This window comes from Eutrema salsugineum, unplaced genomic scaffold, assembly GCF_000478725.1.
Source record: "Eutrema salsugineum unplaced genomic scaffold, Eutsalg1_0 scaffold_6, whole genome shotgun sequence".
Taxonomy (NCBI): domain Eukaryota; kingdom Viridiplantae; phylum Streptophyta; class Magnoliopsida; order Brassicales; family Brassicaceae; genus Eutrema; species Eutrema salsugineum.
This window is the reverse complement of record NW_006256547.1, coordinates 4,038,210-4,065,587: the sequence shown is the minus strand read 5'-3', so window position 1 is coordinate 4,065,587 and position 27,378 is coordinate 4,038,210. Positions and strand designations below refer to the sequence as shown.

The 27,378-nt window shown below is 33.5% G+C and overlaps 4 protein-coding genes and 2 non-coding genes across 6 annotated transcripts; 3 read left to right on the top strand and 3 right to left on the bottom strand.

Annotated features, from left to right (window-relative positions):
* Window positions 1-775: 775 nt before the first annotated feature.
* Window positions 776-6,073, bottom strand: LOC18013460 (kinesin-like protein KIN-14G). The gene is made up of 19 exons (XM_024151897.1): window positions 5,857-6,073; window positions 5,392-5,558; window positions 5,176-5,310; window positions 4,845-5,093; window positions 4,693-4,764; window positions 4,447-4,515; window positions 4,148-4,348; window positions 3,927-4,008; window positions 3,738-3,833; window positions 3,456-3,632; window positions 3,255-3,361; window positions 2,979-3,157; window positions 2,723-2,884; window positions 2,387-2,640; window positions 2,111-2,274; window positions 1,808-2,002; window positions 1,498-1,724; window positions 1,205-1,408; window positions 776-1,106 (listed from the first exon to the last, which is right to left on the bottom strand). Exons 1-19 carry the CDS (start codon window positions 5,978-5,980, stop codon window positions 989-991), a joined length of 2,982 nt encoding a protein of 993 aa, XP_024007665.1. The 5' UTR covers window positions 5,981-6,073; the 3' UTR covers window positions 776-988.
* Window positions 6,074-10,033: 3,960 nt separating this feature from the next.
* Window positions 10,034-10,197, top strand: LOC112083566. Its single transcript, XR_002897703.1, has one exon. It is a non-coding gene; the product is annotated as a U1 spliceosomal RNA (small nuclear RNA).
* A 261-nt stretch (window positions 10,198-10,458) lies between these two features.
* LOC112083594 lies at window positions 10,459-10,609 on the top strand. Its single transcript, XR_002897730.1, has one exon. It is a non-coding gene; the product is annotated as a U4 spliceosomal RNA (small nuclear RNA).
* Window positions 10,480-10,750, bottom strand: LOC112083375. The gene is made up of 2 exons (XM_024151064.1): window positions 10,730-10,750; window positions 10,480-10,619 (listed from the first exon to the last, which is right to left on the bottom strand). Exons 1-2 carry the CDS (start codon window positions 10,748-10,750, stop codon window positions 10,512-10,514), a joined length of 129 nt encoding a protein of 42 aa, XP_024006832.1. The 3' UTR covers window positions 10,480-10,511.
* A 211-nt stretch (window positions 10,751-10,961) lies between these two features.
* On the bottom strand, window positions 10,962-13,423 carry LOC18013459 (protein DEHYDRATION-INDUCED 19 homolog 6). Its single transcript, XM_024151560.1, has 5 exons — window positions 13,094-13,423; window positions 12,260-12,402; window positions 11,864-11,941; window positions 11,486-11,751; window positions 10,962-11,400 (listed from the first exon to the last, which is right to left on the bottom strand). Exons 1-5 carry the CDS (start codon window positions 13,167-13,169, stop codon window positions 11,292-11,294), a joined length of 672 nt encoding a protein of 223 aa, XP_024007328.1. The 5' UTR covers window positions 13,170-13,423; the 3' UTR covers window positions 10,962-11,291.
* Window positions 13,424-22,164: 8,741 nt separating this feature from the next.
* Window positions 22,165-25,223, top strand: LOC18012669. Its single transcript, XM_006394860.2, has 6 exons — window positions 22,165-22,544; window positions 22,694-22,780; window positions 23,272-23,454; window positions 24,144-24,314; window positions 24,409-24,462; window positions 24,664-25,223. Exons 1-6 carry the CDS (start codon window positions 22,380-22,382, stop codon window positions 24,697-24,699), a joined length of 696 nt encoding a protein of 231 aa, XP_006394922.2. The 5' UTR covers window positions 22,165-22,379; the 3' UTR covers window positions 24,700-25,223.
* Window positions 25,224-27,378: the final 2,155 nt, after the last annotated feature.

The following is a 27,378-nucleotide window of genomic DNA, read 5'->3' as shown; positions in this document are numbered from 1 at the left end:
AACTTCCACGATGTGGACGCAGGACGCAGGCACGATCCTTGGCAGAAATTTTGCTCGCCTCAGTGATGATTTTAGAGTTTGGAGAGTTTGATGATGATACTACTATCGTCATTTATTCAATAAATGATGGAGAGTTGTGGTGTTGTGGAGAGAGTTGTATTTCAATAGAAATCGGAGTGATTTCAGAAACGTGGGTTGACTACACCTCATAGTCCTCTTAGTGGTAACTGTAAGTAACTGTTTTTAAAAAAATTGTTCGCGGTATAAATTTTTGATATTTATGAAACATCCAAAGTAAATCTATACTAAGTTTTTTTTTCTTACATTAAACTTCTTTTTTTCACTGTGGCCCATTACACGTTTAGCCCGAAACCAAAGAATTCCCCTGACCCAAGCCCATCTTCTCTTGTCCTTTTTGTCAAAGTGCGTATGTATCTCCTGATCGGAAAAAACAGAGGAAGCGAAGCCCTAAGCCGCAACCCGAGCTATGCCGTCACCGGAGAAATAAAGAGAGAGAGAGAGATAGAAATGATTTGCAGAAAACAAGACAACTCACAACTATTGAAATGAGAAGTGGTCACTTTGCAGAAGCAGATTCTACAAGTCATTGATCTTTTAGATATTGTGGTTGATCCGGAAAGTTTCTTGTACTGCATTATGATTTCTTAACTTACTAGGTTATATATGTGCCATTAATTTTATCAAAAGCATATGGATTGTTGATAGTTGCTTTGGATTCATTGTTAAATTTGTCTCCCCTTTTTGCTATATTTGGTTGTTTAAATAAACATCAAATTATATATATGCATACACAAGTCAAAAATCCAAAAAAAGGAATCGTTTTCTCTACACTCAAAGCACCAACCTAAGACTTTTTACCTTCATGGCACAAAGAGTGTCGGCCAAAACAGATAGCACTTTCTCACAATATACAAAAACAAATCTTTCTGTATCCTTCTTTTGTTTTATAAAACTGGTGAAAACATGTTCACTTGCTGCCTAAACTCAGTCTGCGTTTTCCATCTCTTGTTGGTCGTTGCGGCTGCGAACTCACGGTGGTCGGAGGTCTCTTGCTTGGTGCTGGAATCAGCGAAGGGATTAAACTTCTGCCACAAGAAAAGACTCAAATTCCCTATTAAATCAATAAAACTGTTGCAAACATTCATAAATAAAGTGTATATATATATATATATATATATAGTACCTGGTTTCTGAGGGCTTAGTAGTTTTGGGCTGAATTTTCTTTGGTTTAGGGTTTGCTGAGCCTTGCATATTAGAAACTCTGGGCACATTCACTTGAACACTCAATCGCCACATCAAATCAGAGTCTGAGCAATCGCTAGTTGTGCCTTCATCAGATTCGTTATCTATAATACTCTGCACTTCAAAATCTTGCTTCCCACCATTTCTGTCATTTGCAAGATAGTAGAGCTCAAGAATAAGAAGTTGCAGAGATAAAAAAAAAATGTAAAGTAGAAAATGTTCTTGGTTACATACAGTGATTGTTGTTGTGGTGGGGTAATTGACTGGTAGAATTTCTCGGCAGACTTTGGAATGTCAGCTTGGACTGACTCTTCGTGCTTATCGATCCACTCCCCTGACTTAGATTCTCTGTCCTCGTCTTTTACATTGAGCGATTTCCTCGGCCAAGACGGAGAAGGTGATTGCATTAGCTCATGAAGGTCTAAGCTGTGTCTTCTTGAAGATGCTGTATCGCTAAAAGCCTGCATATATTACATATATGGACATAAGTCTAATTAGTTTTATTCAACAACTTTGGTTGCTCCTGAAAGAAGGCAAAGCCTACCTCTGGTCCACTTAGATCCATAATCTGGGGCCTAAGGTTGCTTGGTGCATTTCCCAAGGTAGGAATTTTGGGTCGAATGGAAGGAGTTTCAAGTGATCTTCTTCTGGATATTCTCTCACGGTTTAGCGGTATAGAGCTTGGTGGTATATCATTGCCATTTCCTTTCCTCGCTAGAGCCATTTTAAGATTAGCAATCTGAAAACCCCGAGAACATTGTCAGATTAGTGATAGGATACTTTATGGGGAGAGTAAACGAAAACAGAAAATGAGTCAAAGTCTGGTCATAGTGTATGGTTTAAAAACCTGTTCTTTAAGCTCCTTGACCTCTGAGTTATCTTTGTTCACACGAGCAGCGCCTAGCTCGACACTCCCTACTCTTTCAGCAAACTTTAGAGTGCTAATTGTTTCTCCAAGAGTTTCAGCTTCTGGACTAATGTGGACAAACATAAGCGTCTTGGCTGATCCACCTGATAAGTTACAAACACAAATTGAAAAAAAAAAACAAATATGCTTGTATAAAATTCGAGTTGCGAGTATATACACAAATGCGACGAGTTGTGAGGGTTTTGAGAATTTTACCGAGGGAGTCCTGCAGCAGCTGTGTGAGTTTACTGTTTCTGTAAGGCACATGAGATGTCTTTTGTGAAAGCGAAGAGATAACATCCCCAAGAGCCGAGAGGGACTTGTTGATGTGTTGAGCCTCTTTCAGCCTGTCTCCAGTCACCTCGGACTTGTCCACTCTCTCGCTTCCTGCAAGATCAACCAGATGCATAGAGCCATGGAGGATAGTCCCAGACGTGAGGTCTCTGCCTTGAACATGAACAGTGACACAGCTGCCAAAGAAATGAAGAATTGGGTGTTTAGAACATATTATGCAACAGAGTAATCATGAAAGAATACAAAGGACAAACAAACCTATGAGATCGACTACTTCTGTCATTCATGGCTGTAGAGCTCACTGCACGGTTCATATGTCCCATATCCATCAGCTGTATAACGTCAGCCGTCGATGAGACAGGCACTAGACTTGCTTCCGGAACGTTTATTCCATTGTGAGAGTTGTTTCTGATTTCTAACGTAATCACGAGTTAAAGATCAAACAAAAACCAAACTATCTCACAGTGCTTAAGAGATGAAGACACAGTAAAACTTTTGCTAATCGAAAGGATATCTTTTAGTTGGGCCGTCTGTGGCAAGTAGATCTCTAACTTGCTCGTTGTAAATTTCAAGCATCTGAACCGAGATTTCGTAGCTGGTCGTGTCTTTTCTTTGATTTGATAGAAAAAACAGATCTGCCAGTGCCCTGTAGTTCACACCTAGGCTTTCTTCAGTCAATTCCTTAGGCCCTGTCTAGAGTAGTTATTCAAAAAATCCGTAGTATATTGGATCAACAACTATCTAATCATCAGCAAAAGATCACAAACACAAGCATAGTAACAGTTCTTACCATGGTAAAAGTTTTCCCCGAACCGGTTTGGCCGTACGCAAAGATGCAGACATTGTAGCCATCAAGAACCGACCGTACCAAAGGCTGCATGTCTGAAAACACTTCCTCTGAAGAACAAGGGATTCATCCACTAATGTTATTCACGGAGAAACAGACTCAAATAAACATTATAGGGACATAAATTCAAAGCCTTTCGATAACCTTGTGTTGCAGAAGGACCAAAGACTTTGTTGAACATAAATGGTTTTCGTCCTTCTTTCCCATAATTCGGTGGTAATCTGATCGTGATAGTCCCTTCCTCTATGTGTTCCACGGTACTCAAAGTAGTTGGTTGCCCTGGCAAAAATGGCCTAACCCGACAGTACACTCGTATATTTCCTAATCATTACCAAGTGTAAGGTAAGGATTAAATGGAACTGTCTTAGTGATCCAAGATCTTCCAAGTATGACTGACACAAATCAAACTTTTTTCTGTCAAGTTACCTTTTAGGTCCTGCACTAGATTGTACAATTTGCGGTTTTCTTCAAGAACTCTTTTGTATCCCGTAGCCGCATAAGCTAAACCATTTAAATGCTTTCCTGAGTGACAAAACCCAAAACACATTATATTTTCACCATTTTAACATTGAGGCCTGAACAAGGACATAGCAAGAACATGATCTGAGTTGACACCTAAGTGAAAGAAATCTTCTTGATACTTCATCTGCAGTAAATTCATTCCCTCTTTTGTAGTATTTAAACTTTGCTTCAACTCCTGTAGGAAATAAAACAAAGTTCAAACTCCTTCTAACTTGTGATTGCTATACTGAGAATAGAAATGTAAAAAGCAACCATTTTCACACTATGGTGTTAGATCCTAAAACGCCATAGAGTTGCAACACAATGGAAGTTACCTGGATGTGTTTTTGTTGATTCAGAAGAATCCCCTGTTCTTCGTAGCGTTCAGTATTTGGTCTTTGAAAATTTTCTTGTACGACCTGTGACGGACTGTTTTCTTTTGCTTCCTCATGTTGTCTTACGTCACGCTGCTGAGACCGTACCACTGTCTCACAGGAAGAATCATCTTCTGGAATAGGCTTTGAACTTGTTTTGATCTGAAAAAAAAAATTGAAAGCCAGATCAAAACATTGGACTGGCTGTACTTTTTTCACCCCAGAAAAATGACATCATAACTGATTTCACTTGCCCTCACCATTTCATTGTGGATTGACAACCGCTGCTGGACTTCTTCCATAACTTTGTTCAACACAGACTCTACAACCTGAGCAGATTGAAATAGGAAAAAAGATCAATAAGAAGTTTCGAGATGGTGCCTATTAGTCTTGCAAACAATTCCTGAGCTTAGGATTGCTAACAATCTCCTAAAAAGCTTACACAGATCAATGCCAAGAAGAAAGCTTTCATTCAGCAAAGACAGCTATACAAGCAGAATACTTACACTTGGAATTTCTTCAGGCTTTCTCTCTGAAATAAATGAGCGAACAAGCGCGTTGATAGATCTAGAATCTCCCTGCAGAGTAAAACAGAGACATTTTTATCAATAACCACAACCCATGCCATAGAAACAAACATTTCCACTTTTTCACTTACTTTTTCACTAAGATCTTGCCCAACATCAGAACACATATGTTGATCAGTTGATGTGATTTCACTAGAATGAGTTCTTGAGATGGAACTCATGAACGGCTCTGGATTTTTTCTAACGAATGGTTTTCTCGATCCAAAATTATTCTTCATGTTCACTCCATACCTCCACGGACCAATCCCACCTTTCAGTTTCCAATCGCTGTATGATTTAAGTGCAAGAATGCAGTTCACTATCCTTACAGACTTGCCTCCCTGAAAAATTGTATGTTACAACAAAATCAATTATGGAAAAGCTACACGTCTGTATCTTCTTCAAGTCTTCCATTTTTTATACCTTCTCCATGTCTGAAGCTTCAAACGATGGCAAGCCCATTTCCTCTATGGCAACTAAAAAGTTCCTGATGTTTTCAAAGTATTGGAAAGCAGAGAGTGCAGCTCCATCCGCAACATCATCCGGCGCTTCAACAACCTGTAAAGAAGATGTTAATTCTCCACATATATATATGTATCAAAGTAGAGCGATTTGTATGTAAAAGTGTGAAAAATTTACCTTTGACACTGACCCGGGATTAACTTTGTTAAGAACATTACAAAGAACGATCCCACTTCGCAGTCCAAGCCTAAAATCTTCTTCAGAAGGCTCAGCCGGAAAGTCTCTGCCGCTAGAAACTCCGACCATTTCTCTAAGCCACCCGGCAGCTTCGTATCTTCTTAGAGCTACATAGCAAACATTGGACTAAATTAAGAACCAGCCACATTGAGGCTTGAGGTTTCGATTAATAACATAACGCAATAAACCAATCCGTGAACAAAATTCTCTAAACAAAGGAGCTTCTTTTGCAAAAATCATTGTGAACCCATTTCGTGGATAGATCCGAATTTCACCGGAGATATCGTATTTCCGGCTATTTTTATTACAAAATCCTACTTCCTAAAGAAAACCCAGCTCCTAATTTCATAAAAGTCCAGGATTTTTGAACGATAAAGGATCTAGGAAACATATCGGCAAACTCACAAGATTCCTCGACTCTCCGGGGTAGCAACCCAACGTCGCTTGATCGGCTACTATGCTGTTGAAGAACATCTTCCACAATGGAAACTACGGAGAACGAAAGATCATTCATCTCCGATGTCGCCATGTGCAGGGATTCGGAGATCAAAACAAAAAGGCCTCTCCTTTTAACTAACTCAGCGAAGGAAAAAAATTTGGGTGAAATTATGAGGTTATTTGTTGTTTGTTGAGGGAGAAGAATCTATGTGAGGAAGATAGAGAGAAAATTGCGGATTATATAAGGAGAAGAAGCGCAACGGAAGAAAGAAAAAAAAGAAGGTCTTTTCAAATGAATATTTTCCCTCACTTTCTCGCTCACACTTTCTCACCCCTTTTCTTCTCTCTCTCTTTAGATTAAAAAAAAAACAAAAACAAAAACAAACAAAAAAAACCCAAAAAAAATCTAGCGGAGGAGGAGAAAGAGACGCATTACGCTCCGAACCTATATATCTCCAGACGTCCCGGTTCGGTTTGTTTCGGTTCGATTTCTTTCTTTCTTGGCAGTTCTAGAGGCTATATAAAATTCCATATACATCTTTCAAACGCAAACCTTTATTAATTACTGTTGATTGTCGCCATAAGAAAATCTAATTAAATGGTGTGTTACTAGCGACAAAAAAAAATGGTGTGTTACTGTTTCGGGTAAAATAAATAGTACTTTAATTTAGATTTGTATATAAAATACCATATTATTATTGCAATTTAATACTACAAAAACATAATTTTCAAAATTTATCACGAAATTACCTCTATTAGTATTTTTTTTGTTCATTCAAATTGAATAATATATGTACATTTCAGGATAAATCAAATGATATGCTATATAAAATGTATATATAGAGGTATATCCAACTGGTGAATTGAATACATATGTAAACTGCACACCTATAAATTGATGTAACTTAAAGTGTGATTGGTGCATCTGAATTGAGTGAATTAATTATAAATAATTACTTATAAGATTGGTGCATCTGAATATACTGTTGTGGCTGAGTTGTTGTAATTTTAATGTTGTTAAATAAAGGTTATGTTTGGAAATGTGTGATTACAAAATCTTATCTAATACATTTATACCTTTATAGCTAAGAATTAACTATGGGTATATCAAAAGCATTAATATCCATACATAGATTCTTCAAATTTAGCTCATTTTAGATCATAAAATCTTTTTAGTGATTTCGTAAATGAGAAGTATATTTTATTACTAAAATTGTAAATTATTATGAGGTGAAAATTTTTATGTATCATAAAATTCTTGGTAGTTTGAAATTTGTTCATGCACTTTCATACAGTTTTGAAAGTGGTAACAAAAAAAAAATAGAAACATCGATGACCTGATCATAATTATTCAAACCGGAGCTTCGGAAACGAACCCAAAAAAAGGCGCGTATTTTCGATAGCCGTGGTAATTAATTATCGATGTATTAGTTTTAAGTTTAAGGATTAAACAAAAACTCGGGCCGAAAATTGAATGGGCCCACTTTTTAAAGGTAGCCCAGAAACATGCTGGCTAAAGTGAGGATTAGGCACGCAAGTTCAGATCAAAAGTACACATCAATTTCAGAACCTCCCACATTTTCTCTTCTTTCAACTTTAAAACTGAAATTACATGTAGTTTTGCATTTAAACACCTCCCCCATAAATCGAAAATCATGATCTACAAGTGTTGTAATATTTAGTTGGTCGGAATATTAATATATAGAACTGAACTTTAAAAAATCTCTCCATGTTTAAGGTCTAACCATAGAAGATTATGTGTAAACGAACAAACCCTACTATATTAGTTTTTATTATTATCCGGTCTTTGATTGGCATTGAAGTGGACTATTAACATATAATATTCAGAAAAATATTCAGATTTTTTGCCTTTAACCAAAATTATATATTTAGAATTTTTGAGTATACTTTTAGAAGTGAACAGAACCCTTTTGCCAAACACACAACACACCAACCTGTAAAAGTATAACTTTGCTTAGATATCTCTTTTGATATTATGATATATATATATATATATGCATGTATAAATGTGTATGTATGGTACGACGTCTGTATGTATTCAATTCGTTTGTGGGTAGTTCAGTTCAATGGATCTTAATAATAGATAAATGGATTATTGCCTCTGACCTGGGGCCACTAATTATAAATTGTTAACAATTAAGCCCTTAAGTTCGTAATTTTAATAGTTGAGATAGCTAGTTATGCTTTAGACTGTCAAAGTGTCAAGTGGACGAAATCATTTCATTTGCTTCCTTATAATTAGTAGGAAACACAGACCAAACATCACTTCCAGTTTCTTACAAATGATTTTTCTTTCCAACAAAATACATTAGACTGGACTAAATTCGGATGATATGCACTCCGAGAACACTAACAAACACCTGAACTACATGTCATAGTCAACTTATATATACACATAGTATTTTATATCTATTTAGATATCTAAAGGTGTTACTAGTAAATTATACTTCCACTTTAAATGTTTTTACGGTAATTCAACTATTATTTTCCATATTCCATTGAAGCTTGCAAGCTTCAATTGTTATTATTCAAAAGAGTTGTAAATTATGTGTATAATGGAATATTTAAGTTTGTATATTTTCATGTTTAAAGTACCGTAAACAAAACTCAATATCTAACCCCACAAAGAGTTTGAACTCCACACATATAAATATTTATCAATGAGAATCTAAAGAATGATGAAAGCTATATAACTAATTTAAATTATTAGACCAATAACCCTTCTCAAAGTGTGAAATAAAACGAAATGATATGAGATCAACACTGCGTATTGTATAGGGCGACGATATACATTTAAAAATAAATAGATTAAACAATGGTCTGACCAAAAAATAGACAATAACAGTTAACATAATTGATAGATAATCAACCTGTCGACGGAACACGACAAAAGAGGTTAGAGGATAATGATTTGATGTACTTGGAAAACACTTTTGATGTGTGAGGGTTTTGGAGGGGGTCCTCAAGTGTCTACTTTTTCTTTGGGATTACAACATTCAAAATAGCAAACAAGGTCTACTGTCTCTCCCGACCTAAACACTTTGGCCTTGAATAGATGTTGTGGTATAACACTGTCAGATCACAACAGCCATTGTTATGGTAGCAACTAAGTATATGTTCTTCTTCTTTTTTTCCCTTTTGTGTGCAGTGTCTAAACTCTTTCATAATAATTTAGGAAATATTAGAAAACACGCAAGTTTAGATATATGTACGTAGACCACTAACAGTCTTCAATAAGTGATTGAATGAACTGTTTAAGCAAAAATGTGTACATGCAAAAAAATTATGTTCCAACTACGATATACATTATGAGAATAAGGTATAAACAATTTTAGTGAAAAATATATAATAATGGTCGATTTTTATAAGGAGATATATAATGCGCGATTAATTATTAAAAAAAAATAAAGAAATTTTTTCATATTATGATTCTCTTAATTTAATCATTACTTCTAAAAATTCCGACAAATAAAAACGATGAGCTGGGCATTAGAACTACTACACTATTCAATCTTCCATATTTTAACTACCACGATACCCTAGACAATTTCCTATATCAATCGATCATATAAGAGTCTCTTGCCCTACAAATCAATACAATTCTTAATTTCTAAATTAATGGCCGGATATGGCCTAGAAATATATATGGTTGTGCCTTTTTTTTCAATAACGTTTTGGTGGGAGGATTTAGTGAAGGTTCTACACCTGTCCTTAAAGTTCGACTAAGAGGTTCTTCTTCATCCATTATTCCATTGTGCTCCAAAGTAGATCAACGAAGGCAGCAAGAGCAACTAGTGTTTGATCGATGAAGTGTACGTATGGCGGTATTACTCTTCTGTTTTGATTCTCTTATTTCATCAATCTCTTAACTGCTCATAACTAAATTGCTTACACTTCTTTTTTCTCATACTATAAGACTTAATTTAGAGATTGGTTCATTTGCAGATTCTCAAATACTTAACTGGGCCTATAGCTTTCGGGCCATGAATTCATAAAACCCAAATATATTTGCCATTTCAAGACTGTACATGTGAGGAGCGTTAATATATCCCACATCGGGTACACGTGAAAAGAATGGGTGAGGAAGCAGAGTATAAGAGAAGAAGAGAAGACATTGAGCAAATCACTTACCTGGACGGGGTCAACTCGTGATCAAGAAGACGAGTGGCCTAGGCTAGTGACTTCCATTGCACATATCGGAAGGGTGCTTAGCTTAAGGTCTTCCCAAGTGGAAGAGCCTACGTCATTATTTGTGGCAGAGGGGGCCTGCGTTCGCGCGGTCCCTACCATTCTACAGTTTTTAATCTTTTATGTTTCTGTCACGGAATGCTAATAAAGAAACTTAATAATTATTTAACTTTTATGTTTCTGTCACGGAATGCTAATAAAATGTTTTCTGGGCAAAATTTATTTCGTAAGTAAATCGACTGTATTAAGAAAAAAAATTGAAACACCATTCTGATTCAATTATCCCACATCGGAAGTATATAGCAAGTTGGTCGGATTTGTTTGGATATAAAATAAAGAGGCTTTCCTTCACTAAAACTCATCTTTGCGCTTGGGGCAATGACGCAGCTAATGAGGTACTAACCGAGGCGCGTCTATTGCTGGTTGAAAACTATTTCCAAACCCCCTCCTGGGCCTAAGCTTGTCTTGGGCCTTCGAGAATTTCTGGAAGGGCTCCCTTCGGGGTAAAGCCCTACAATCATCTAGTCTAATATTTTTTTCTTAAATTATATATACCGCATCTGTTTGAATTTAAAAAAAAAAAAAACTGACCAGGAAGGTGGTAAATTGGACTGGTCTCTCAACGTCTTACATACAGCCAGACAATAACCATGTTTTTTAAAAATACTTCCTTTGGTGATATTCATAACACATTAGAAAGGTTCCCTCTGGCTCCGGTGTAAATCCCTTCAATATTCTAGTTCAATAACTTGCTTCTTTTTTTTTGCTAAATAGTTCAGTAACTTGTTTGTTAGGCTGTGTCCAAATATCATGCGTCTTTGTCCAAATTAAAAAAGATGTTCATAATTTATTAGAAAAAAAATGTAATACAGACACCACACTAATATTCACTGAGGCAAACTGGAACTATACTGAAAATCTCAAGAACAGAACACAGTGCCATATATGATCAAATGCATACATTTTCTTCCCTGTTGTCTTCTTACGACCTACAGTCTACAGACAACTCGTGTCTTCATTTGAGAAAATGTGTTCCATAAGTTAACATTAATACTATCATGTCTCTCTTGCCTCTTCGTTACGAAGCTCTTAAACATTATTCTGCTCTCAACCCAAACCCCGAAAAAATACGTTACATTTTCCCAATTGCTGAATTTCAATAATCGTCAGAAAGTTGCTACAACGTTTCTCCTTCATAAATCGTCATCAAGAATCGCAGAGCTCAAAATCCCTTGAACGAACTCGCTCTGTTTCAACTTTTCTCTGTGATCCTCTGCTGAAAGTGACTTCTTTTCAACATTTCTGTACAATCCAGTCAAGACAAAAATTATTCAGCAGGGATATATGAAATGAGAATATATTCAACCTGAGAACGAGTTAAGCATACCGTTCAGGCAAACTCTGATTATATGTTTTCTTGGCAGAACCTGTTTCTGCACATAGACTTGACTCGGAAATGAAAAAGTCATCGGCCATTGGCGAAATGAATGAAGACAGCAAAGGGTCAGCAGCTATACTGGACGAAGAAGAAGATACAACACGTGAAGATCCTTCAAATAAGCTCTGAAAATTTCCATCAGGAAACTCTCTCTTCAAGATCGATAGCATGGATTGAGCCCCACCGCTTCTTCTTGATTTCCTTTTCCGCGTCACGTAAGTTTTCGTTAAGGAATGTATGAAACACAACTCTTTTGAGGAATCACAATAATGTAAATGATCGTTAAAAAAAAATATAAAAAACTGGTCGGGAAAAAAAAAAGGATATCTTGAACATATTTGCATGTTGAAGGGTGATATGAGCAACCATATCAGAGCTCACTCTCACCGCACAAACAGGACATACCTACAAGGAACAAAATGTCAATCTCCAGGATTTAAACACAAGTTGGAACGCATAATGAAAAACAAATCTTCCTATAGTAACAACTCTACTGACAATCCTATAATTGATATCTTGTCTAAAGCAAACCGATTGGCAACTCCAATCTTTTTTCTGACAACAAAATATTTCACAGCTCATCAGTGTTTGTAAATTTGGCTGCTTTCAATATCTTATATCCAAGAGGAGCGACTACTAAGCAAAGAACAGTGCTCTGCTCAATCTACAAAGTATCATGGGTGATGAAAACAATAAACAGAATGATATTGGGGAACAATTTACCCCATTATTTGCGTCCGCAGGATGATCTTCGCCTATGTGACAACATAGAGCCACAATATCAAAATAGTCTACGCAGAACGGGCAAGCATACTCCTCCCTGAAATCATCATCTCCTTCTATCTCCTCTAACCCCAAGAAATTGTCTGCATTTTCATAAAAAAAGAAAGAAGGACAAATGGTCAAATACCGCAAAACTACAGAGCAAAGAGAACATTCCGAAATGCTACAACGACAAAACAGAGCCTAGACAAAAATGGGAGTACTAAAAATGCGTTCCATTCTTGCAGTTACAATATACAAATATAAATGGAGATTAGAAGGAACATCAAAATATGTAATCTTCCCTGGCACAGATGTCTAGCTTTTGAGATGAAACTAGCTTTGCACGTTTTACTTTACCAACAACAAGTTTTGTATTTCTTGTTGGTCAAACAAGAATCAAGATTCCAGCTTTTGAGAAGTTTATCACAAAACCCAATAAGAAGATCTCCGTATAACTAACACACACGCTTAGTCCCCTAATATCCTCACATGAGTAAAATGCCTCAAAGACAGAATTTTTTCCGATGGATTTTCCTCCATTTTCCTCTAAACAATCGAGGAAAACCAATTCAACATCAACAAAACACATTGAAAAAAAAATCTCCATTTTGTTATTCAACCTCGATCTTTGATCAATCAAACGAAATAACAGAGTTCTAAGACAGTGACTTTCGCATAGAATCGCAACCATATCACTTCTCTCCTTCGTACATTTCATTTCAGGCAACAAAATCAAATCTCAAATAAAAATTATTTGCAAATAAAACAATCCACATTTTTCTTTCAACTCACCAGATCGCGACAAGAAATCCAGCTGGTATCTTCTTGAAGCTGATGCGAGACGATCACTCCAGGAATCGGAATCCATTTTTTCAATCGAAACTCAAGAATCCACTTTTCAACAAAGAACAGATTAAATAAAATTTGAAGAATCCAGGGAAATCAACAATTAGCTTCCGGGAAAAATGATTCTTGGCCGGACAAAGAAAAACAGATATTCCGATTTATGAAATCAAAAGATTCCGACGGAATGCAAAGATGGATTACGAAGACGACGACGATTCTGCGTCTGTTTTCTGGAATTTGTCTTTCCTCTTTTTTTAATGGCCTTCTTTTTTTTTTAATTCTTTGGATAGAGTGTCAGAGACAGGAGACGAGTTCTATATTTTCTTAAGAATCAAATGAATTTATTACATGTAATTTAATAAGTTTTTAAAAAATTTAACCTCTCGCTTTCAACAGCCCGCACGAATGCATGCCGTTTAAACCTCTTACCCGCCGTGTATTTTCCTCTGGTAATATAAAGTTGACACGATTTTCTTTAATAAAACGTCGTGCTGTTGCCTGAACGAGTCGTAATATTAATGGTTTAATTATGGTATGTAGGTGAAACAGAAGTACTTAGCCGCGCAACCGAGCTTTTTTACTGTTTGAAAGGTTTTTTTGTTAACATATTTTATGTTTTAACCAAACAATTTAGGGTAATGATTCGAGCACATTTACAGAATTGTAAGCCCAAAAGAGGAGGTTTTTAAGAGTACACAGCTCAGGGAGATACTTCCTAATAGAATTGACTTTTAGTTTTTTTATATAAATAAATAATTTTTTTTTATATTTACTATGGCTGTGATTGGTTACCATTGTGGCAAGAAGTTGAATAGTAGTCATTTTAATTACAGGGTCTGGAGCAACTTAATTCGAACGTAGTTTATCCTATATTGGACTTTGTTATTCTGTATTTCACTCTTTTAGATTTTGTTTTTCCCTTGTATCTCGGTAATGTTTGGATTGTACTAGCTACTGATATTTGCATTGGAATGGTTTTTAATATGAACTAGCTCAATCATGTATTTTAGAGTGTCTATATTCTACTCTAGTACTTGAGTTTTAGTAGGTACAATAACACATGAATAATAGATAAAAATAAATATATTATAAACAGGGCCGGATCTAAGATTTTGGGGATTTGAAAACAAAAACAGAAATGAAGGCCTATAATTAGTTTTATATAAAAAAAGATTTATAGTTAAAAAATTTTTTATAAGTTAAATTGGATTAAAAAATTTAGGGGTTGAAACAAATGTTTCAATGGACTTGGGCCAGATCCGACCCTGATTATAAGCAAAATATATGCAGAAAAGAAAATAAAACATATGCGTAACACAGAAAGAAAAATAAAACATATGTGAAATATGAGCAAAATATAATAAAAAATGATAATAAATGATCATGTAATGTTAATGCCATAAACAATAATCACAACTGTTGGATCGGTTTTAAAGAACTAAGTACCAAGTGTTCTTCAGCCTCTGAATATCATGAACCAGGTCCCATATAGCTTTATTTTTGTCAACAAATTAACAAATAGAATTTTGGGCCCTTGTTAGTTAAAATTTTTTTAGGCTTCAGCACAGTGACCTTCTTTTTAAAATTCTTTGGATAGAATGTGAGAAACGACTTCAATATAATACTAGATTCTAACCTCGTGCGTCCGCACGAGAATTTTTTGTTTTTTCTAATATAATTTGTATTTATTTTTTTGTTTAGATATAAGTTGTTTTTATTATTTATTTATTTTCTTAAATCAAGAATATTCATTTTTTTAATTTTTCAAATATAAAAAAATAATAAGAATGAAATGTGTTAAGTTTTAATCATTCTGATGTCGAGCTATTTTTTAATATCTTACATGTTTTTAAAAACTAACTTGTATAAAAATGTAATTATAAATGCATAACTCTAACTTGCTTTATCATATTATTATAATATAAAAATTATAAAAATATTTATTAATATTAAATATTTGATATTTTAGGGCGATTTAATTGTAATAAAATATAATAAGATATTCAAGTACCATTTGTGTTATTATAAAAATAGATATATTTATAAATTTGCTAACTTGTTCATTTAACTACCTTAAATCATATTAATATCTTATAAATTACCTCAAATCATATTTTAAATTAAATTAAATCTAAATTTTCGTAATTAATAACTGATTTTCGAAATTAAATATCAATATAAAATAAATATTTTAAATTAATTATCACCTATATTTAAGGAGAATCTAAAAATATATAAATTAATACATAATTTTCGGAATTAAATATAAATATTAAATAAAATAATTTTTAAAAAACTTTAGGAGTGTTTGGAAGCAAGCACTAAAAGTGCTTCTGTTTTAATATAATAGATTATATTAAATAAATTTCTTATGAATAAATTGAATTTATATCACATGTAAATTAATTAGTTTTTAAAAAACTTAATCTCTCGATTTAACCAAAAAAAAAAAAACTTAATCTCTCGCTTTCAACAGCCCGCACGAATGCATGGCGTTATAATCTTTTACGCGCCGTATATTTTCTGCAAAACATGTTTTCTGCTTGCAATTGTTTTCTATTTCGGTTATAGAAACACTGTTTCTAAAGGTATGATCAGTAAGGACATTAAAGAAAAAATTAAAAAACACACATTATGCTCTGCCTCCATGGATTTGTTTTTCAACTTCTTTTGCATTTACAATGATCTTGTGCTGATTAAGGACTTCTCCAATCATGAGAACATAATAAATTACACCATATTTGATGTAGTTTAAGATTAAACTTTTTTTCTCAAATCACAACATGAAATATCACACTAAAACAAATATTTCCTATTATTATATTAATAAATATTGTACTTATGATTTTATTGTTTAATTATATTCATCAGTTTTGTTAATCGAACTAAAAATAACATCATTAACACCGAGAAAAAAATCACATCATTTAGAAATCACAATATTCTCTCGAAACCTTAGGGTTTAGTATTGATACTTTCTACAAGTATTTGCTAGCTATAACAAACCGAATCAGTGTTACTTTTGTTTAATTTTATTTTTGTTATATTTTTTTTGTTGAGCCTTATCTTCTACTTCCTCTATCTTATAGTGTCATTTTGACACATCATAAATTAAGGAAACTAATAAAATTTCTATTCTATCCCTTATTAATACATTAAACAAAATTTCTCTCTTTAATTAATACATTAAAACAATAAAGTTAAATTAGATTTAAAAAAAAATATTTGCATTGAAAATACGAAGTGATATTCTTTGTAAAACAAAAATAAAATGTTAAAATGACACTCTTTTTGAAACAAAATGAATATATATTAATTGAAAAAAACTTTAAATATATCAATATTCTTACACCCATGCCATTTGTAAAATATTTTCATATGTATTCTATCATTTTCCTAATTCATTTATGGGCTTTTAAGTAAATTAGTAAACTACCAGCAGATTTACACGATCGGTATAACAAAGGTCCCGTATAACAAACATGTAATTAAGTTTTATCTTGTGATAATCACACATATAATATCAAGGAAAGTGGAAACAATGAAAAAAACTACCATACCTATGCCTATGCGGCTATGCCAACATCGATAATCTTGGAAAATAAAACTGCAAGAGCGTAATAATTATATAATTAACATCAAATTATCCTTTTTGACACAACATATAAATCAACTTTATTTATTCGATACCATTAAAAATTTATATGAAAACTTTTCTAGCTATTTTGCGATTTTGCAAAAGAAAATGTTCACGTAATTTCATGACATTAAAATTCTGAGAGGTAGTTTGAATTGATTGAAGAACAATAAAGTCGTAAAGGACAATGGGTGGAGTAATATACAGCAATTGAAGAAAGATGGATCGTGAAAGAAAATAGTAGAAAGAGGAACATTTTCTTTAAAACAAAAGAATGGAATATACTTTTGGAATTAGACTCATACGGTCGGGTCATATATACCGTAACCTTTTCTTTAAAACAAATTAAGGGAATGGAATATACTTTTGTAATTATTTGGGCATTGGATTGTGTAAATGAATTGGTCTTTCATCTACCGTTACTTTAACAGTTACATTTTGTTTTGTAGTAACTGCGAAATAAATAATAAAACAACTACAATAAACAAATGTAACTAACCTAAACGTGAAGTTATAAAACGCAAACGCCTATTTAATTCGGCTCGTGGCAATTATGAATTTTGACGTTTAAGAAGAAAAGTTGTGATAAAAATTAGAAAATAGCTTTTATTTAGTAAGTAGTTGCCGAAGACAACAGATCAATATCAATAACTATTAAGGAAAAGTATATCATATAAAATTTGATAGAAGCAAATATCAAACTGGTGCAAACAGCATCGAGGAAACACATTTTCCGAACTTGAACTTTAACGTTGCACAGTCCATGAAGACCATGATGCATTCTTATGTTCTGTATGATGAACAACACCCTTATGGGCAATCTCCAAGTCTTGCTAGTTCAATTTCTGCATATACCTCAATTCACATGAATATTATACTCATTATATAATATGTCTAAATAATAGTTCTTGTCCATTTTTTTCGTATACAATGGCCAGATATATACACGCACTGATGCACATACATAAGCAGGCCATTACCGATTCTCATCTAAATTAAGCCCTTTTTTTATAAAAGCTTTCTTTCTTATTAAGAACATGTTTAGCGGCCGACAAATAAAGAGAAAGAAGAACAAGTTTAGCTACTTCTTTTAAAATGATAAATGCTACTCTCGAGGCCAATGCATTGTTTTCAGAGCCGGTATAATGTTAGGCTAAAATTTAATTTTGTTATTATTAGTTGTCATTATAGTTTTATAGATTCCAAACCAAAATGGGGATTACTTTTAAATGATCGTTAATATTCACATCTCACGAACAATCGTAAAAGAGCTGCAAGACCAGATTCTAGTGTAGTCACTAAATTCATCGTTAAACTTGGTACGGTATGATTTCAGATTTCGTACGAAATATAGCGAATTTCTTTTACAACCGTTTCAGTTCGAATATGTTCGAATTTTTGCTATACTGTTATTATATATAAGAAAAATATAATCGAAGAAAAACTCATCAAATTAAAAACCTAGCTCCGAATCTTTTCTTGTGTTTCTAGTAGCTGCTTTTGACCTTAATAGAAGACTTGTGTCGTTTATATTGTTTAGTTATTGTTGAATTCATAATCGATGTGTAGATTCTCTCTAAGAATCTAATTGTGATTACTTTATGAAAAATAAAAAGAATTCTAATTGGTAATGATCTAGTCATACCGCCAGAAAAGAATAAGTAAATAGAAAATTATAAGAGTCATTACAAGAATAAGTTGTGTTAACTTTTCATTTGACTTATAAGTGGAGCTAGCAAATGAAAAACTGAACAAAGATTTTTTTGTTTGTCACAACAAATAACATATAAAAAAAAATCTCACTAAAATTGACTAAATCTCTCGAACAATTCAATCTTGATTTGATTAAACCAAACCAATTTATACAAACATATTTTCTTTGAAATTCTAAGCTATTTTTTGATGTTGTCCAAATCAAATCGACTTTGGTTTGATTGAACTGCAACATTATATGTTACTGAATCTATTATATTAAAACAAAAGCATATTTAGTACTTGCTTCCAAACACTCCTAATTTTTTTTTAAGTATTTAAAAATAATTTTAATAATTATTTATATTTAATTTCGAAAATTAGTTATTAATTTAAATATTTTTAGAGTTCCTTAAATATAGGTAATTTAGATTTGATTTGATTTGATTAAAAATAATAAATCAGATATTAATTTAGATTTGATTTAAAGATTCTAATTTAAATAATTTCTATACTATTAAACATTTTTATCAAAAATATGTAGAATTTTTGAAAAAAAATAATTTACATATAAAAAATAATGGTCATATTTAAAATATAAAATATTTATATGATGTAAATGATATGATATTTATGTTGTTTATATAATATATTTACGATTATGATTTATTTACAAATTAATAATAAAATAATAGGTAAAATTTAAATGTATAATTTAAATATTAAAAATATATTTTTTAAAATTTATAGAACTAAAAATATATATAAAAACCGAGTTAAAAATATTTTGGTAACTAAAATCACTAATTTTGAATTATACATGTATATCGAAAATATATTTTTCATACAAAATAAAAACATAAAAACTTAAAAATTATTGCATACACTATAATGTGGTTTGAAAAACTAGTTGTAAACTCTCTTCGTTGATTAAATTTTAGAAAACTATAATGCTAAAATAATACTGTTAATACATCTCAAACTTTTAACAAATATTTATATTATACGGTAATATAAACGGAAAAATTAAAATTATGTTTTTATAATAGTTCATTTTGAATTAATATTAGCGGACATGTTAAAATTATATTTTTATAATCATAATTTATTTTAATACTATAAAAATATATCTAAACACAAAAATCAATATTTTCACTTATTAAAAAATATATTTATAAAAATAATTATATCTAAACTCAAAAACACAAATTATATTACAAAATTTGTTAAACAATAAAAAATATTCTCGTGCGGATGCACGGAGTTAGAATCTAGTTATTCATTAAAATTCTTACCAGAAAAAAATATTAATCATTAAACGAGATGAGGGGGAATATCCGCAGATTACATCAATTGTTGCAAAGACATGCACACTTAAAGCCAACTTGAGACTGTGAAAGCTACTTTTGACAAGTAGTGAAAGTGAATGCAAAGTAGAATCTATAAAGATAAAACGAAAATTTTAAATTTGCTGAAGTTTCCCTTTTATCCTCCAAAACACTATGATTTCGGTTTAGGATGGAAATGTCTTAATAAAAAAATTTGAAGTACAATTGTAGATATTTGGTTTCGATTTAGGATGGAAATGTCTGAAATTTGCTGAAGTTTCTCTTTTATAAGAGTTAGCATTGACAAAATTGTAATTAGGATGTATATTATATATCTGTATTTAATTTGATATTTTTATAAACAAAATCGTAGATTTTTGAGGTTAAGTCCCTTGATCTAACAAATCCAGGGAATATGTTTTCTAGAAATATTTATTTGTTTTATACAGTATATTTTATATTTTTTAGCAATATTTAATTTATTTCGCCATTAGAATTATTTGCCTCTCAAATTTCCCTTTTGTCTTGGACCTTGGCCATATTTTTTTAGCTATCCATACTGTGTTGAATTTTAGTTAATTGAAGTACACGCAATATTTTGACATGCAATTTCTTATGATATAGTAATATAGAATTAGAACAGGCCGGATTATGTACCCTCTTTATATATTTCTGGTGGAATATGTACTTTTGCAAAGTTTTGCACAACTCTCTTTTTCCTTAATTCCTTTCACTGGACCCTTCATATCTTACGGTCCCTCTGCTTTGTTTAGCCACACTCATTTCCCTTAATTACCCTTCACTCCTTTATTTTTGACACATACTTTTGTTGCGGTAAAAAATTAAAGATTCACTAAAATTTGACTAATTATTTTAAACAAGCCAAACCCACTTGACACCATCAAACATATTTTCATTCGAGCTTTTTCTTAATAAAATTTTACCTTTATATGAATCTTTAAAAAAAACATCACTTAAATCTTTTAATTCTTCTGATTATATCACCAACATATTTTTGGGTGGTAAAAGTGTAATATAATAAAGAGACATTACAAAATAAATAAATAAACATAAAATTGTGTGGAGAGAGAGAGAGAGTGGTTTATCCACTAAATACTTAATCGTGGAATTTTTGTTCGCAGATTTCCATTTTGGGATGATCCAATTTTATTTTTTACGTAATGACTTTATCTATATATATGCATGGACAGCATGGTGCTCCGGATGTAAAGAAAACGAAGGTCCGGTTTCGAAAAACATTCTTATATGGTCATTCATATAAGTGAACTCCACTTACAAAACTAAACTAAAACATGTTTCTGGTATCAATTCTCTGTCCACACATAATGATTTCAAATTATTTGAAACTAAAAGTAGTTACATATGTTTTTCTAAATAATTTTCAAAAAACTAACAAAAATATATTGATAAAATCAGAATTGATGTGAAATTACAAAATTATGATTTTCTTAAGAAATGATATAATTATACGAATTACAAATCAGTATCCAAAACATACGAGAATATATAGGTTTTGTATAATCGAACTATTCCTAATCTATTATACAAGTTATAATTAAGGCATCCCGAAATCTATTTAAAAAAAAACCAAGAACAAAAGTTAAAAGGCATCTTCTCCTCTTTGTTTGTTTCATCTTGTGTACATGTCAATTTTTTCTTCATCTTCTTTTCTAGAATGGAAATAACGTAAAGCAAATTCTTACACAATAAATGAACCAAATTTGAATCAAAAGATAAATTAACAAGTGACCTGAAAAAAAAAAGTGGACGAGCGAGTATTATATATACAGTATATGGTTGTTTGAGAAGTGACCTGAAACTGAGAAAGTGGACAACCAAATTACACATAGGGTTTTGGGAGTATCTGTGCCCTCGTTCGTAAGCTCACGTTTCTCCGATCAGAGACTGTATTTACACTAAAGCGATCAAAGCCAGCAGAAACTACGCGGGAACCAAAACCGGAAGGTATCTACAATTCCGAACTAACTTAATTGATAAGTATTAATTAGGGCAAAAAGCATGCATATTCAATATTTATTGATACGCTTTTTTTTTTTGAAGTTAACTTTTAAATAAATGTATTAGGCAACATCTTTAGCAAATGGGTTCTAGCTCTCACCCTTAAGCAAAACCCAAAACAAGATAAAACGAGTGTGACAATGACAAAGCACAAACATGGCCATAAAGAAGCGATGATGCAGAATAAAACCCTATAATTAATTCTGCTGTTGTCTTCAACATCGATCTCACTTCTTCTTGGGGCCACCATAACACCACGGATTTTCTTCGCCCTCTTCTTCCTTTCCTTCATCTGTTTCCTTGATCTCTCGATCTTGGTGTCAAGTCCGTTCCTGATCAGTCTGTATTTCGGCTCGAATTTCTTTGCAATCTCGACGGTGTCATAGATCAAACCAAATCCAGAAGATTTACCACCTCCGAAGTAGGTTCTCAATTTGAAGACAAAGTTAGCGTTTGGGTCCTTAACCTCGTATGTACATCCTTGCCAACTTCTCCTTCAGCTCAGCCTTTGAAACATTGGCTCTTCCTGTTGGTCATGAACTTCCTGGTCCTGATGGTGACTGCTTTCTCCGCCATGGCTGTGTTTCCTCCCTCCGGTTGTGAAAATCGACGTTTGTCCCTCGCGGCAGCCTCATTACTGGCTCTCGCCCTCTGCCTCGCAGTTGGGGTCTCAAACCCAACCCCGGTCTTAACGATCAAGGTATAAAATCTACTTAATACTTAGGTCTGATAATTACTTATAGTTCAAAGAAACGAAAAAAAAAAATGTTTGATAGATTAATTTGATTTACCTTATACATTACACACATTTTAACAGACTGACTTGTTCTTTTCATGATATAAAAAAAGAGCCCCGACGGCGATATTGTCGACTGCGTCAAAAGAGAAGAACAGCCGGCGTTTCGGCATCCACTTCTCAAGAACCATACACTGCAGGTTTTTGTATTTACTCGTTTTGAAATTATTTATTAAAACCATAAGCCAACTTTTGTTAAAAAAAAAAAAAAAAAACCACAGGCCAATAATATGAAATACAAATTTAATTAGAGTTAATAACGACTAGGGACTGCCCAAATAATTTATGGGTTTTGTGTTATAATACCACACCTTAATTAAATTCTTTTTTAAAAAAAAAATCCTCAACATCTCATTTATACTGATTGTCAATTTGGTCATTAATAAATAGAATTTGGGCACTTGTTTTAAGCTATGTGTTTGACGACAGTTATAGCACCTCTCTTAGAGATGGGCCTGATATCGATGATCGCAAATATCTGAAGAAATTTAACAAGAACGCAAAATAACAGAACAACCAAACAATGAGACTTTCGAATTCTTAATTCCTCCAATAGTCGAACTGTTATTTCAGGGAAGAAACTAATAAACTTCTTTGTTTTTGTTTTGTTTTGTAAATATAATATATATAGGAACGACCGACGAAACTACCATATATGGTGAACAAAGAAACGGAAATGGGATATGGTTGGCAAATTTGGCACCAGAGCGGAACCAAATGCCCCGAAGGATCGATTCCAATAAGAAGGGTGCTCTCTCATCATAACCAGACTTCTAGCTCTAATTCCGGGGACAGAGCCACCAAAAATCACGAGGTATATATATATATATATATTATACGTGGTTGATTTTTTGTTTTTTACTGACCAAAATTAGAATTAATATTATTCTTTTAAATATATAGAAATATACATTTAAAGATTATTTAAAATCTATAACATGAATTATTTTTATATATGAAAAGGTATTCTTATGAAATTAATTACAGTAGAAAATGAAAAAGTGCAGTAACCAGAAGGCTGAGTTTATTTTTAATCCTATTACAACTTAGATATATAGCTATATATATCCTATATATAAAGAAGCTTATATGAACCAACCAAGATCTAGGGCAATAAATCGAGCCCAGTAACGTAATAATAAGCCCAAACGAAAAGGTTGAAGAAAACGGCAGCCCACTAAGATAGGTTCTTGCTTGAACTGAGTGAGTTTTGTTTTTATTTTTGTGAACAAAATTAACTGTCTTTGTCTTTCTATCTATACTATATTTTTTTTAGCCGAATTACCGAAGTGAAACCAAATTATAACCCAGTTTTCATAGAGCCTATTTTCTAAACACTGAAAACCTGAAAAACTGGAATTAGAGTACTATACCGAAAAATTGAATGCATGAAAGTATATTAAAAATTTCTAACACATTTTCTATATTCTTTTTCATCTATCATATAGAGTTCATAAAACTAACGTGTTGAGAACTTGTATAATTTTTTGTGTGTAAATCTAGTATGCAATAGGCAGAATGAAAAAACGACCAAAAATATATGGAACGCAAGCAACTATGAACGTATGGCATCCACACATAGAGGGGTCGGATGAGTTTAGCTTGGGTCAGATCTGGCTCACTTCTGGTTCCTACAACAACAACGACGTCAACAGTATCGAGGCTGGCTGGCAGGTTGGCTTTTACTTAATTAAAACAATGATTTTATTTTATTTTTACTAGTTCTAAATTTCATATCTATTAATCTTTTTTTTTTTTTACTATATAGGTTTATCCATACTTATATCATGACTATCAGCCGCGATTCTTTATCTATTGGACGGTATGTTTCAATTCAAATACTACTAGAATCAAATTATTGTCTACCTCTATTAACTGGGTAGATATGCTATATGTTCGATTCTTTTATCATAAATATGCTTTTATTAAAAATCTTGTTAAATTTATAAAAATGATTTGAGCGATGAAAATAATTTTTGTAAAAAATTCCAGTTTATCAAAAGTTTAGTTTATACTATTGCAGACTGATGCATACAACGAGACGGGTGATAGAGTTTAGATCTCCCTCAACTACTGAATGTACTCTTTATTGATATGAGAGAAGAATTACAGATCAATTACAAATGTATTCTCGAATCCAGGATCTCATAACGATCCTCTAGAGCTCATGACGCTCTCTTTACAGAAACTAGAATACAATTTGCATAAACTCTCCTAACGGCTCACTACACTCTTATATAGCTTTGACTCTCTTCCTCGTGGTCAAACCCTCTCCTTCCTTCCGAGTCTTTGCATAGCCGTTAGATTGATCTTATCCTCTTGCCAGCTCAGCACTAGCCGTTGCGCTGTTAACCTCTTCCAACGGCTCTGTAACTAACTCCTTCTTCTTCTTCCTGTAATAGACATTATGAAGCTTATCAATACTTCCCCCATTGAGAGCAAGCTTGCCCTCAAGCTTGAAGGTTGGAAATTGCTTCACAAAGTCTTTTGACAATATCCAAGTGTTCTCCAAGTCTGAACGATCACACCATTTCACCAAATATTCAATACCCCCATTCTCCGTGTATCTCGAAGTTAGTATATCCTCCGGTTGCAGCTCTGTTTCTAACAAATCCGAATCCACCAGAGGCATTGGTTGTACGGTGTGATTTGCTCCCACTACTGCTTTTAACTGGGAAACGTGAAAAACTGGATGAATTTTAGAGTTAGTGGGAAGATCAAGTCTATAGGCCGCTTTGCCAATTCGTTCTAAGATCTGGTATGGCCCAAAGTACTTCGCGGCTAGTTTCTGACAAAACCTTCGAATCACCGTGCTTTGTCGATATGGCTTGAGTTTAAGAAAGACCCATTTTCCCACTTCAAACTCCACATCCCTGCGTTTCTTATCCGCATTGTTCTTCATTAATTGCTGAGCTCGTTCTAGTTTGGCTTTAACTACTTCCAACATTTCATCACGCTCTCTTAACATGACTTCCAATTCAAAGTTGTTGGTAGATCCTTGCTCAAAGCAAATGAGTGTTGGTGGTTCCCGACCATAGACAACTTTGAATGGTGATGTTTTTAAGGCCGAATGAAACGAAGTATTGTACCACAACTCTGCCCACGCTAAAAACTTGTGCCATGTTCGAGGATGACCCGAAGCAAAACACCTTAAGTAAGTTTCCAGGCACCGATTGAGAACTTCTGTTTGTCCATCCGTCTGTGGATGAAAGGCCGTACTAAACTTCAGTTGCGTGCCTGATAGACGAAAGAGGTCTTTCCAGAAGTTGCTCAAAAAGATCTTATCACGGTCTGATACAATACTCTTCAGAAACCCATGTAGCTTTACCACTTCATTCAGGAACTTTAAAGCAACATCACTGGCATTAAATGGATGTTTGAGGCTGAGAAAGTGGCTGTATTTACTTAACCGATCCACCACAACCATTATCACATTAAAGCCTTGAGAAGTTGGTAATCCCTCTATAAAATCCATTGACAGGTCTTCCCAAATAGCCACTGGTATGGGCAACGGTTGCAGCAATCCTGCAGGTGCTAATGTTGAATATTTATGCTTTTGACAAACTTCACACTCTGCTACATACTGCTGTACTGAACGTTGTAATCCTTCCCAGTGAAATAACAGTTGCACTCGTTTCTTTGTTTTCAGAACCCCTGAATGGCCTCCCATCTGACTGTCATGGCATTCTCGAAGAATCAAGGGAATGAATTTGGAAACTTTCGAAATCACTAGTCTCTTCTTGTACCATAGTTTCTCTTCTATCACTTTGTAATGAGAACTCATCTGTTTCCTCCTTTAGCTGTTGTATTAAATTCTGTATTGCTGAATCCTTGCTATCTCTTCATACAGATCTTGTAACTGTACTGCAGATGGAACTGTTAAAGCCAATAGCATAGAGTTTGTTGTCGCTGAAAGTGGTTCAGGTATCCTTGATAACCCATCGGCTGCCTTATTCTCACATCCGGGTTTGTAGAGTATGTCGAACTCATAGCCTAGCAATCTTGTCAACCAACGTTGATACTCCATGTTGACTTCTTTCTGTTCCAATAAGTATTTCAAGCTTCTCTGGTCCGTGTGTACCACAAATTTTCGACCCAAAAGGTAATGTTTCCACTTTTGAATTGCCATCACAATGGCCATCAGCTCTCTCTCATATGCCGGTTTTAGTTGTTCCCGAGCCGTTAGTCCATGACTAAAGAAAGCAATAGGTTGGCGATCTTGCATTAAAACTGCTCCTAGCCAATAGCCTGATGCATCTGATTCTACGATGAATACTTTGTCAAAATCCGGAAGAGCCAACACTGGTGCTGTTATCATCGCCTCCTTCAATTTGTCAAACGCTTTCTGTGCTTCTTCAGACCATAAGAATTGATCTTTCTTTAATAATTCTGTTAAAGGTCTTGCAATGCTGCCATAATTTCTAACAAATCTTCGATAGTATCCTGTGAGACCTAAGAATCCTCGAAGCTGTTTCACGGCTCTTGGTGTAGGCCACTTTCTCATGGCTTCCGTTTTCACTGCATCTGTTGCCACTCCTTGTTCCGAAATGATGTGGCCAAGGTATTCCACTTGATTCTGGCCAAATAAGCACTTTTTTTATTTGCAAAAAGCTGTTGTTCTTCAAAAACCTTCAACACAGCTGTAAGGTGTCTTGCGTGGTAACTCATGCTTTTACTGTAAATCAGCACATCATCAAAGAAAACCAACACGAAGTCACGCAAGAATTCTCTGAATATT

Coding starts and splice junctions, on each gene's coding strand:
- LOC112083375 (XM_024151064.1), bottom strand. CDS start 10,750: ATGGTTATTGTCTGGCTGTAT. Junction 10,620..10,729: donor TGGTTATTGTCTGGCTGTAT/GTAAGACGTTGA, acceptor ATATTAGACTAG/ATGATTGTAGGGCTTTACCC.
- LOC18013460 (XM_024151897.1), bottom strand. CDS start 5,980: ATGGCGACATCGGAGATGAATGATCTTTCGTTCTCCGTAGTTTCCATT. Junction 3,362..3,455: donor TGGTCCTTCTGCAACACAAG/GTTATCGAAAGG, acceptor CTTGTTCTTCAG/AGGAAGTGTTTTCAGACATG. Junction 3,158..3,254: donor CGGGGAAAACTTTTACCATG/GTAAGAACTGTT, acceptor TAACTACTCTAG/ACAGGGCCTAAGGAATTGAC.
- LOC18012669 (XM_006394860.2), top strand. CDS start 22,380: ATGAACTTCCTGGTCCTGATGGTGACTGCTTTCTCCGCCATGGCTGTG. Junction 22,545..22,693: donor CCCCGGTCTTAACGATCAAG/GTATAAAATCTA, acceptor ATATAAAAAAAG/AGCCCCGACGGCGATATTGT. Junction 24,315..24,408: donor GTATCGAGGCTGGCTGGCAG/GTTGGCTTTTAC, acceptor TTTACTATATAG/GTTTATCCATACTTATATCA.
- LOC18013459 (XM_024151560.1), bottom strand. CDS start 13,169: ATGGATTCCGATTCCTGGAGTGATCGTCTCGCATCAGCTTCAAGAAGA. Junction 11,942..12,259: donor CTGCGGACGCAAATAATGGG/GTAAATTGTTCC, acceptor TGTTCCTTGTAG/GTATGTCCTGTTTGTGCGGT. Junction 11,401..11,485: donor AATCAGAGTTTGCCTGAACG/GTATGCTTAACT, acceptor TGGATTGTACAG/AAATGTTGAAAAGAAGTCAC.